At 32.6% G+C, this 12,632-nt stretch overlaps 1 protein-coding gene across 1 annotated transcript in view; it reads right to left on the bottom strand.

Moving 5' to 3' along the window:
* LOC133205545 (probable G-protein coupled receptor CG31760) overlaps positions 1 to 12,632 on the bottom strand; it is a 43,868-nt gene that overhangs the window by 496 nt on the left and 30,740 nt on the right. Inside the window, exons 4-13 of the mRNA XM_061341383.1 lie at positions 9,953 to 10,076; positions 9,519 to 9,668; positions 8,958 to 9,158; positions 8,369 to 8,437; positions 7,768 to 7,877; positions 6,332 to 6,477; positions 5,984 to 6,052; positions 4,382 to 4,520; positions 1,994 to 2,105; positions 906 to 1,109 (exon numbers count right to left, since the gene is read on the bottom strand). Coding sequence (XP_061197367.1) covers positions 906 to 1,109; positions 1,994 to 2,105; positions 4,382 to 4,520; positions 5,984 to 6,052; positions 6,332 to 6,477; positions 7,768 to 7,877; positions 8,369 to 8,437; positions 8,958 to 9,158; positions 9,519 to 9,668; positions 9,953 to 10,076 — 1,324 coding nt within the window. The remainder of the gene's footprint in view (positions 1 to 905; positions 1,110 to 1,993; positions 2,106 to 4,381; positions 4,521 to 5,983; positions 6,053 to 6,331; positions 6,478 to 7,767; positions 7,878 to 8,368; positions 8,438 to 8,957; positions 9,159 to 9,518; positions 9,669 to 9,952; positions 10,077 to 12,632) is intronic.

Raw genomic sequence — 12,632 nt, 5'->3', positions numbered from 1 at the left:
CATTAAATAACGGAACACTATAGGTCTGAGATTCAAGTAAATTTAAAATACTCATACAACATTACTTTTTAGCCCATGTTGTCTCCAGATCAAGTGTCTCTTCAATACACTATTGTTTACTTATTGAAATCCTGGAAGTTTGGGATGGGGTCTACCCATTATACTAAATTTTCGTACATTTACGACAGTGTTTTCCCAGTTTACCGCTAAATTTTGACTTTTATGTTAACGCAGAGATTTATAGAATGTTTCTTCCAGGACCAATCGAAAACATTCCTGCAAATCTAAGACTGAAAAAAATTACAAACCTTTTCCCTGTGTATCTCCCTTTTCTTGCTTACATCAATTACAATTTAAGAAAATGAAAAAGGGCACAATATATATGTACATTGTATGAAATCCGGATAGGGCCAGGTAGTTCACCATTGCACTATTGCACATCGACAACTGGATCGATGGAACGGTGGTGCAATGGCGATGACCTGCCGGTGAGATGGCGCGATGACGCTATAAATGTTATGACGATGAAATGAAACGCAACAGAGCGATGCCAAACCTCGCTTCATCGTCCTCGCACCATCACCATCGTATTATGGTGTCGTCGAGCTATCGCTCCGTCTTGCAATCGCACTGTCATCTTCTAAATCTTGAATTTACTGGGTGGGAGTAAGTACAAAATTTTGTCATGTTCTAAATTTTTTATTTACTCCCACCCGTCATATTCAAAATTAAAACCATGGCAGCGCCATCGTCATCGCATTATTGCATCATCGACCCAAACCTTGATTGCGCGTTGGTGCGCTACTAGTAAAAGGACTTATTCCTAATCCACAAATGTGTATGTTTTCAGTGATAACTAAAGAAGCAGTATAAAAAATAAGCTACTACGAATATCCTTTACTTACTTGTATATCTTTTTCCAGCAGACTGTCACATTCAGTGTCATCATGTCTGTCTGTATATGTGTAGCAGTTTACATTATTGGAATGGGCACTACCCATGTTTACAGATTGTTTGGCGTTGAACGTTGACTTTGAACCTTTGTTCAACATGGTCGTGTGAGTACCATTACTTTCACCCTTTTCTCTATATTTATACACTAGATACATCTGCAAAAAAAAAAATTGGTGAAAGAAATATATGATAAAAATTGTGGAAGTAGATAATTTTTTCATATAGAACACATACAAGTTTGGATAATGGAAATAGACTTGAATGTCTTTCTTGTATTTGACTTTTGAAGAGTATTATTTGCAGTCAAATATCATCGTGTTTTTAAACATGGTAAAACTGTTTTTGACGATCCTAGTATATGAAGCTCAATTATACTTTAATTTGTGAAGCACTTTTAGATTAAAATTTTGCAAACAAATAATTTATTTAGCTGTAGCATTTCCACATTCATACAAAAACAAATGCACCACCAGCGAAAATAATAGGAATCTTTTTTTTTGGCGAAAAGTTTCAGGAATTTCCATTAAACATCAAACTCATTCTTCATTGCTTTTTTTTTTAACAAAAATTCGTATAGAGGGAGAGACAAGGTCTATCATATACAATGTAATCGATATATTGAAAAAGTGAAGTTAAGGACATACGCAACGTACATATACACAAACCTTACAACGTACATACCTACTGATAATTTTTCAAGATATTCTTAATTTTAAATTATAGTACCATTACAAGTTCGTAGACAAAAAATTAGCATACATTACCAGGGATTTTGAAAAGATATCAAATGATAAAAATCCTTGTATTTTTCGACAAAAAATTAACAGAAATATAGTTGTTTGTGATTTTTCTTTACAATTTGATTTAGAAGAGGTGTACTTAAACATTAGGAATAATATTAGCCACACAAAAGTGTATCAATTATTGAAATTTTTAAATTATACAGGGAATGAGTAAATACAGCTCAAAACTACGTTGCGTGTGTCCTTATTAATTACACAAAAATGTCAATCAAATTAATAGCATAATCTAGTCTTACCTTACTCCCAAACAAAAATGTGAGAGTAACTGTCGTGGTTAATTGTGTGTGGATAAAGATCACTAAATACATTAAATCAGGGTTGGCAGGAAAGGGATCCTGCAGGAAAATCCTATAAAAACATATTATGTAATTAATTTTGCATTTCGTTATACTTTTTTCTTTTTGATTTTTATTGACATGCAATCTGAACGTATGTAAAAACGTAATGTGGTCAATAGTCGTAAATTGAAAAAAAGAAAGACTTGTTATATACACCTTTTATGAAAATCAAACAAGCTTTTATATTTAAGTACTAGTAAAGAGGTTTTCATATATTTTGCTTAATAAATGACATGTACTTATAATACATCATGCTTCTGATATAAACGACAAGCCTTGTTCCAATTATTAATAAAGTTATCACCCACCAATGACACGATACTGTAAATGAGCAAATTTGTACTCTCTAATGATAAAATTTTCAGCTAGCACCACACCAACCACTTATTATAATTCCTCATCTAATGAAGCAGTTCATAACTCTGTGAATGGTAAAATATGACTCTGTAGTAACCATTAATAATAATCTCCACTAATGATATCATATAGCTTCATTTTAGGGTTTTGCATCCATTAAAAATATATTTCTATCTTTAATCATAATTTGACGAATCTGTACTTTTTTTTTTACAAAAAGAATTATTTCTTTAATAAATGACGTCGCTTCCAGTAAAAGAAAGAGTTCGTATCATTGTTGGACGTTTTTGTGTTTGTTAATATTGCAGTTGAAAGATCACCATTAGTGCAATATTATATTATATTATTAATTGGCAATATACATGTACATGTATTTATCACCAGTAAGTTACCACAAGTTTTATACTAAGATACGTTTTTTATAATTCTTACTAATCGCTGGACATGTATAAGTGTTATCAATGTTAACAAATATTCTATTAGTTGGTGCGGATCCATCTGCCAAATGATATATTACATTCATTTTAATGTCAACCGTCACGGTAGCTCAGTCGGTAGAGCGCTCGCTCCGTGATCGGAAGGTCGTGAGTTGGAATCTCGGACGCGACTGACCAAAGTCGATAAAAAATGGATAGTAACTGTTCCTTCGCCAAGCTCTCTGCACTTTGAAGTGAAAGTTGCGGGTCTTTCGGACGAGACCTTAAAAACCGAGGTCCCATGTCACGACAGACGTTGACACGATAAAGATACCTCACTGTTCAATGGCCATGAGTGCCGAGTAAAGGTCTAAATTTGAAGCCCTTCAATGGTATATGGTGACGTTTCTATATAAGTGAAAAATTCTCGAATGGGACGTAAAACAACACACAATCAATCACTCAATCATTTTAATGCCACGAGTCGTTGTTAAACATCAAAGAGAAATGCATTATAGACCCTATCATACGAATGCAAGTATTCTTTGACTGAGCAAGAGGTCAATAGGCCACGAGATTTCAAATGAGTCATTTTCTTCTTATGCAAGAATGATTAGTTTAGAAATAAAACGAAACCTTGTTATTCTTACTAGAACGTTCGTTCCTCATATTCCTTTTTAAAAATCTTATTGTACCTCTGATGCCCAATCCTTTTTTAACATAAATGAAAGTTTTTCCAATTGTAGGTCAATAATTATAAACTCTGGTTTTCATGATCTAAGAGGGACTACAGTAGAGTTAGATTTAAAATGGTTTCCAAAACCCAAGAGGGATTACAGTAGCGTTCTTTTTTTGAGAGGTTTTTCTAAAAGAAAGAGCTACACTTTTGATGATGGTACATGTAATCTAAATAAATTTAATTTGTTCCCATTATGACCGCCGACTCATATTCCAATGGTGATACATTACACAAAATGGAACCTACACATGTACATGATGAAAATTATTTTGACAAAATGTCATGAAAAATGTATTTTCCGATTATTATTATTTTTTGTTTAATCCCTTACACAAAAGTTGACCATTCCTGTGATCAAACATGGCCCTATGGAATATTTTGTAAGAATATAACCAAATATGAATCGGAAATATGAGTTAGTGTATTGATTTCATGACGTGAAGATTTTTATTGCGCACATTCTTTTGCCTAACATTTGATGACACAGCGTCACTCTTGTCCGGGGAGGGGGAAGAGGTGCACGTCATGGCCTTAAAAGCTTAATTTACATAACAAATAGAAATGTTACCATGAATTGTCTAATTTTTGTACTAATTATTTTATATCTTGTTTGAACAATAATTGTTAATCCCCATTACCCATTGACATTTGACCTGATGATTTCAGAGAAGCAAAGAATGTAAAACGATGATATCATGTGACAGCTAGACGAAGGACAAATAGTAATCAGAAAAAAAAATCTAAAGAACTTAAAAGAAGATTTTATATTCTTACATAGAAACATTAAGAAATAACGAAAGCAGGGTCTCGTTGTATATGGCCCAACTGATGAATCTGCTCTCATTGAACTCTGATGGTGCCTTTCTCACCACGATACACAATCGAACGCCCCATAAAAGAAAAAGTAACTCCGCTGCAAGACAGTAAAAACAGTAAAATCCCTTGTATTCTATTCTAAGCGGCATTATGTCAGACTAAACCATAATTCTCCTAAATGGATAAAGCACTTAGTTGGATACTTAAGCTTATAGACCAAAGATTAATTTCTTAACAATTATCATAGGAAAGATAATAGATAAGATATATAGTGTACTTCACTTTTGAAATGTTTCTGCATTAACTACCAGTAATACGGTGCTACCGTTTTATGAGGGCACTTAAGCATTCCAGCGCAGAGGGAATAAATTAAACTATCTCTTTAAATAGTTTATTTCATAACGTAACATTTTTTCCTCTGACTACTAAAAGACACATAAGCAACTTTAGCGTTGTCAATTTCAGGTTTGTAATTTTCGAATCGTAAGATACTCGCTTTCGGCAATATACTAGTATGAATCATGTGAACTAGTTATTAAAAGACATCTGAATATGCCATCAAGGATGGGATGCTTGTTATGCAAAGGTTTATGTCCATGTGGTTAAGCATTCGAACAACTATGTGTTCATCTTAAATGAAACATATTATGTGTGTTGTTTTAAGAAACACAATGCCTATTGGGAACGATATTCTAAAAAAAAAAAAAATATACAACTTATTTTAGCTGAAGTGAAATACTATAGTAGATGACATCTCAAGTCTAGGGCTAAAGCAACTACCATTTACAATGATCTGTATGCAATAAAACTTTGACTCAGTTTACATTCTTATCGATCAACAGAGTTAAAAAAAAAAACAAAGAATAAAATTTTAAAAATACTTAAGTGGAAATTCACAAAATAACATAATGTATAGTTTAGCAAAGTGACAATAGGGGTGTCTTGTGTCTACTAGATGATTCAACTAGTAACAATTTTGATACATCAAGTTATGGTATAAACTAGGAACATCTCAAAGTATCGATTTAAAATAAATGACTGTAAGGTAATGGAAAATTCCTGCCATATACAACTTTTTATTGACGTAGAAAAGTGTATTTAAAGCTTAGATGCAAATCATTACAGCAAAACCCTTTCGCGGTCAGCTTTTTAACTAATCGACGTGGTAACTTTGACTTGAAATCCCTTTTCAGTTTTATTTCTCATCACAACCAGTTTGCATTGGTCCGTTAATGCAAACAAAGCACCAGCCTAAGATGAATTTGACATGTTGAGTGCATGTAAATCTTACAAGCTGAGTATTCTCCGACATGTTCATTTGATGGTCATGTAAATTTATGTTTGTGTTCAATTACATAGAACTATCATACAGTCTATATCTGTACAACTTGCAGCAACATACCCTCCACATAAAAAATGTTCAAACGCATAACATTAATCTTTTTTAAAAACTTAGTTAAAACAAGCTTTTAAATACTTGAAAGTACATTGTGACATCATCATATCATTATAAAGCAATAAGAAGTATTCTCCATTACTGTTGTAATGGACAATACATACCAATAGCGGCGGAATGATCCCACCAGTCAGAGGAACATTGATACGTTTTTAAGCCATTAACATGCTTTCCTGCAAAGAATCAAAGAGATGATTTTTTTATTCAAATACCTGTACAGTAAAAAAAATAAAGTACATTTGTAGTTCTATGGTTCATTCTCTTCTCTAATGCGATATTCTCATAGAAAACAATTTTCTCTGTTATAAAACGAGGAAAACATGTATCTTTTTGTCATAAAATGTATGCTTTTGTAAATAAAATTAGATAAATATTTAGATTTTAAATAGATAAAGATTAAAGAAGGAACTTAATTGGTCGAATTATTTTTTATACTTTAACCATTTGTTTACCTTCTACAACTCTTGGAGTTCCTGCAATGGTTCTTGCTGTTAAATAAGCAGCACAGACTAAAGTGATTAACAGTAATCTTTTTATGAGGTCCCCATCTGAAATTTTCACTCTTTGAGCTGATCGTACTCTGAATACAACAGATATTCTGTAAAGAAAAAAAAGATTATTCAAAGATAATTTGAAAGGACAAACTAAATTTTATGATTAAATGATTCCTAGCTGTCTGATTGACCGAATTCCCACATACTAAGAATCTTTAAAAATTATATTCATCTGCACATGTCTTTCCATATTAATATAATTTTTTTTCTACAATTGGACCAAAAATATATGAGGAACTTCCAAAATTTATCTGCTTTAATTATTATGATTTTTACTAGTATCTCAAAGCGTTTTCCTTAGACTTAAGCATACATAAACAACCAAGAAAGATTGCACAATATTCTGAATAAGTCTTCATCATTGAATCATATAATAAAATGATAAAGGTGGAGATAACCAACAGTGATCGACCCCCCCCCCCTCCCCCCATCCAAAAAAAAAAAATTACAAATAATACAAATCTGTGAACAAGGCATAAAAACACGGACTCCTTGAAATTCCAGAGGTGGGATCAGGTACCTAGGAGACAAAAAACATCCCCTGTCGACTGGTCACACCCACCGTGAGCCTTATGTATTGATCAGGTAGCCGGAATAACCCGCAATCAAATTAAGTATAAAAACAAAGGCCTAACAATTCGTATGAAATATATGTCAAAATACGACCCAGTGATAGGCTGTACTTGCTAACAAGGTCATTATAACGATCATAAAATTTACGATACAAATACAATGTGTTTCTGTTTTTGGTTGATATGATGCTTCAGCAACTCTCATGTACAAAATTCAATATAGTCTACTCCTCAGGTAGCTAATTTATCGTTTTAACCGAAAAATATTTGTATAAAAACATATAATAATTCAATAATGTTAAAATGTCTGCTACTAATACACTAGTTCATTGTATTGTCTAATTTTTGTTTAAACTTTCAATATAATTAGATCACAAAGAAGTTACTAGTTTTAAATAAACTAGTGGAATAAACAATATAGAAGGTTATTTTTTTTCAAAATGGTTTGTACGTAATGAGTAAATGAAACTTTCTTTATTACACATTTTCCCCTCGTATAATTTAGCAATTTGTATTGTCAAATTTCAGAAGAATGTACGTGACAGAAAAGCTCAACATAGAAATATTTAACTGATTCCAGACGTTTGGTTTCAACAGACGACAGAACCGATTCAATGCCATATTGAATTTCCACTCAATATTCCTCTCCCTTCCTCTTTGATTATAACTAAGAGGCATCTCTATCTCACTTTTAGTGAGACAAAAATAAATACTATAACAAAGGTTAGGGAGCTTCATTTGGAAAGAAAAATAGCGGGTTACCTCCATGTTTTTAATAATAGCGCCCCGTAGGAGATGGAAAATCCTATTTCACGGAACCAGAATCGGAGAATGCACGTGAAGACGCTTGCCTCGAAGTACCCTACAATTAACTGTAAAATAATAGACTTTAATACTATATGCACAGCTAAAAATCTAGAAAATCGGCCCACGGCCAAGGATATTCAGGGTTTCTCGAAGACTAATTGCATTTTATTTTCTGAAAGAATTCTGTAGGTTATAATCTATTAATGAAATACAATTTGATTTTTTTTATACCGAACAATTAGGGAAAGTAGGTTGATACTTCTGTTAATGATGGCATTCGACATGAAACATATCAAAGAAACATTTACAAAGCTTTGTTATCATATAATTCGTAATATTACTTCTACTCTAGTAAGTACTAAAACGACTCGTAAACCCTGAGGAAGTCTTTATCCTCTTAAGCCAAATTATGACATATTAGTACTACAAGGAAATATCAAGCAGACATTGATTAGACAGATCACCAAATTACTTAAATAAGCAGACAGTTTAGTACTTGGTATGTTTTAGCAAAAATAAATAAATAAAAAAAAAACATTAATAATTAATAACATACCGGACAATATAAAAAGAATGCACCAAGAAGAATAATTCGCATCAAAACTGGACTTGCTGCTTTCAAAACCTGTAATGAAAATATTTGTCACATTGAAATAACATCATATGTTGAAAGGACACGTGTTTCAGTCCATAACTTCGATATTGTTGATTAAATGATAGGGTTAGCTTCGCATGCTGATTGATAGGCCAAGGTTGAGTAGTCAAACTAATTATTAAATTATATGATTTCCAATTAAACAATAAATCCCGTAAAACAATTCATGTTTCTTCAGAGAATGCAATTTTTTATAACCCCACTCAGCACGATATTTTTTCTTCCTCGTTTAAATGTACAGAAAAAAAAACTTTAAAAGAAAAGAATATGAGGAATATTAAGTTTCAATTTAACAATGGATTTATTTCCATTTTATATGAAGACGAATAACCGTTTTCCCACCAGGTACAAGAATCATGTATATTTTGCATTTTTTAAATTTAGAAGATTTGCATTGCTCTTGCCAGAATGTTATTTTTTTTTCAAGAAATATATTTTAAAATTACTGACTTTCCAAATATCAATAAGCAAATTACTGTTCCATTATAACCTTGACATCTCTGTATTGGACGGTGAACCAGACTAGAAGTGGAATGCCACAAAGAATGAGAATGGAAATAGCCAAGAGAATACTGCGCATGATCCAATTAAGCGTGAGCACGCATGGACTGGGGTCATCACATGTTATACATCCGGGTTCACACATGAAGCATTGGAAAGAATACAGGTCATCATATTTGTTCTCGACACCCTAGAAAATTGATGTAATAAGTAAGTGCACATGCACTTGCAGATAAATTGAGAACTGCATGTGTTTGTGTAGGCATATACAAATGCAATACAACTCTTCAATAAATCTCATGGCCCTTGAAATCTCTCTTTCCCCCCCCCCCCTCTCTCTCTCTCTTCTTTTTAAGTGGGTGCATGTGTTTGGGTGCTAGTGTGTGTTTTTAAAATCAACAGATCATCAAGGGTTTTTACAAACAACAAACACGAACCCTTGTAAATTTATCATCTAAATAAACTGCATTAGAATATTTTAATTTACAAATGCTGTTGATCAGTAAACTCTAATGGACGTACAAATCTCTTTACATCTGCTCTTAGTTACCTTCATTTTCTTTTCATATTCATTTTCTATTTCTGACCCATTAAAGTATTTCTCTAAATGTCCCTGATCATAGAACGGAAAATAAAACCCGTCTTTACAGACGCACTTATACGATCCTCTTTTGAATCCCAAACCACGTAATGGCTCACACTGTAAAAAAAGAAATCAATTGATCAAATCATGATCATCATGTGTTTACATACTTTATATCACACTATGATCTATCTGATTTCAGATTCACTTAATGTTTTAAAATCTTGTTGAAGTATCATAAAAACAGCACTTAATTATAAGTGCTCTGCTAAAACGCACAGCTAGACATGTCAGAGATTTCTCAATTCCTCTTTATTTAGTCATATCCATTAGACTTCTAAATTTGAATATTTTTTTTGTACTTGTACTTCATTAATTTGACGATAAAAAATTGCTGTCACCTTAGTTGTTTCTGGTTTACATCTTGCAGATCCTGCAAAAACATTGGGTTCTGTGGCATCTTCCGGTTGAGGACATTGGTCTATATCTACCTTGTCCAGAGCGATATCTATCCCACTGGTGCCTCTGCATAAAGGATTAAATCATGCATAGTAACAAAATTAAGCCTTATGTTGCCTTACATATCAGGAATGCAATATTATTTCTATAAATCATACTATTAAGATTTTCTTCCATGTCATTGACAAAACAGGACAGAAACCTAAAAACGCTTTGGACGCTTAAGTAATTCCTAAGGTAAACCAGGTAACAAACCATTTCTTTTTAGTGGTATACCTTCATTTAAGTCAAAATAAAAAGACTTCTTTTGTTTAGATAGTATCTTTGATCAATTAGCAATCCTTAATTTTCAATAAGTTCATGACTAATAATAAGTCATGTACTGATTGACAAAGATCATTAAACAATTAAATGTTTTCTTGGATTGTTAATGCAAAGATACCGATTGTGCCATTGTAGAAAAAATACAAAACCCGCGAAAGCGGGTTATGTAATTTTTTTTTCCCTGCAATGATTTCAACCGCGTTATTTCCTGCATAAATAAAGACAGCTTATTGTTTATATTCATATCTGTATAAATTATTCGTATATAAAGTGGATGAAAGTACGTAATCTATTGTATTATTGCTCCATACATTACCTTGATGGAAGAGGATTGCAAACAGTGATCGATTTAAAAAAAAAATCTATAAACAATGCAAATTTGTGAACAGGGTATAAAAACACGGACCCCTGGAAATTCCAGAGGTGGGATCGGGTGCCTAGTAGAGATTGTTCTATCTGACGTATCCGTATACGTATCCGTATACGTATCGAGGTGAGAGAGGCATCTCGATCCCGATGATTTATCCGTTGGGTAACATTTCCATCGTTTCTTGTTTGATTTTAACCTCATTCATTGGAAAATAAGATATATAGTAATATTTCTACTAAAGCGTATCAAGTTGCTGTTCACACCTATCATTTTATGGAAGGATTTTTAAAAAAAAATAAAATTAGTAAAAAAGTAAGTATATTTTTATTCATTTGTTTAAAAATAAAAAAAGGTTCAAAAAGGGACTTCCCCCTTCTCTCTCTCTCTCTCTCTCTCTCAATATCAGGATATATTATTGTTTCATTCTCGAAGTAACCTTTACCAGTACAAGACATATTCCCCATAATGCATACAGTCAACACTCGTTATCTCAACTTGATTGGACCAATTCAAACTTCGATATATCCAAGGATTTCAGTTAACAAAGTTTAACTGTACGAGTTGCCAGAGATCAAACATTCTAGATGAGTATAAGTTTGTATACATCAAGCAGACACTTAAAATTGATTAACAAAGTGGAGAAGGTGGAAGCTGGGCCAAGGCATGGAGAAACCAAAAAATACCAAGTCACCTTTGCAAAACTTTGACAATAAAAGGTGTAGAAATTAATCAAACCTTTAAAAAACCTATTACTGGGAATGTGTGTGTGGGGGGGGGGGGGGTATGGATATTAAGTCCTGAGTTTCTCTTTTCCACAAAAATAATTACGGATACATTAACTGTGAAAGATTAACTTGACCATATTGCATACTCTGTGTGTGTGTGGGGGGGGGGGGGGGGTGTCACTGAAAACTTCCATCCTTATTTTCTTATTATCATTATCAAAATTCTGTATATCATTTGATTATATTCGATGGACATAGTTCTTCAGAAAAGCTTTGGAAAGCTGGCAATTCTGGGGTGGTTTGAAGACCCTAAATTCCCTAAATTGTTAGGTTATAGCCGTATCCAATATTCCAGAGAGCTTGAGGAAGACTACCATTTCCGAAAGTGAGGCAATTACACGCAGTTTTTGTCGGGGATGAATTAACAATTGTCGATAAAAGGAGAAAATTTTTTATGTCTTATACATTACTTTATATTCATGTTGATTAAAGTTTACTTAATGATTTATTTATTGAAATCAAGATGACTGTAATTCTTTGTGTACAAGAGGGATCAAAACTCTGAAAAAATGCTGACATTTTATCAGTTAAATGTTTTGTATAAATTTTAACCTTTATTCTGTGTTTTTTTTATTTTTCTGCTACGTTGAAGCAGCCTCTTCTCTTCAATTCTGTAAACTGCGTGTTGAATTGACTCACACTTTTGGGCCAAAATGCATAAATAAATAAATAAAAATAAATGAATAAATAAATAAAAATCACCTGGATGGACAAGGTAGCATAGAAGAAATAGATAAATCTATTGTTCTGGTATTTCTAGCCTAATAATTCTTTTCTTTCTTATAAAAAGAGAGTTAAGATAATGAATACCCTATTCTGAAACAGTTTCTATATGAAACCATGAATTATAATACGCATGTACGACAACAAGAGAACTAAAAGGGAAAATCAAATTTAACCATTGCAGTTTCATTTCATTACCTATTTTTTTGTCGCCAGGAAGTCTTTTCAAGTTTATACTGCTGAAAGGACAAAATATAAAGCAAAATCAAGCCGTATGAGAATAGGCACGAAAGTAGCAATTTCAACTCGGGAGAGGAAGGGGAGATATACAGGTATTTGTCAATTAGTTCATTAAAAAAAAAAAAGAATGAAGAAAGTTAACAGACGCTATGAAAGTATATGCTTAAAAATGCCAGTTCA

This window comes from Saccostrea echinata, unplaced genomic scaffold (genome assembly GCF_033153115.1).
Source record: "Saccostrea echinata isolate AGI-Se365-2 ecotype Australia unplaced genomic scaffold, CSIRO_AGI_Sech_v1 ptg000054l, whole genome shotgun sequence".
NCBI lineage: Eukaryota > Metazoa > Mollusca > Bivalvia > Ostreida > Ostreidae > Saccostrea > Saccostrea echinata.
The sequence above is the reverse complement of the archived record's forward strand: the minus strand, read 5'-3'. Positions and strand labels throughout refer to the sequence as shown.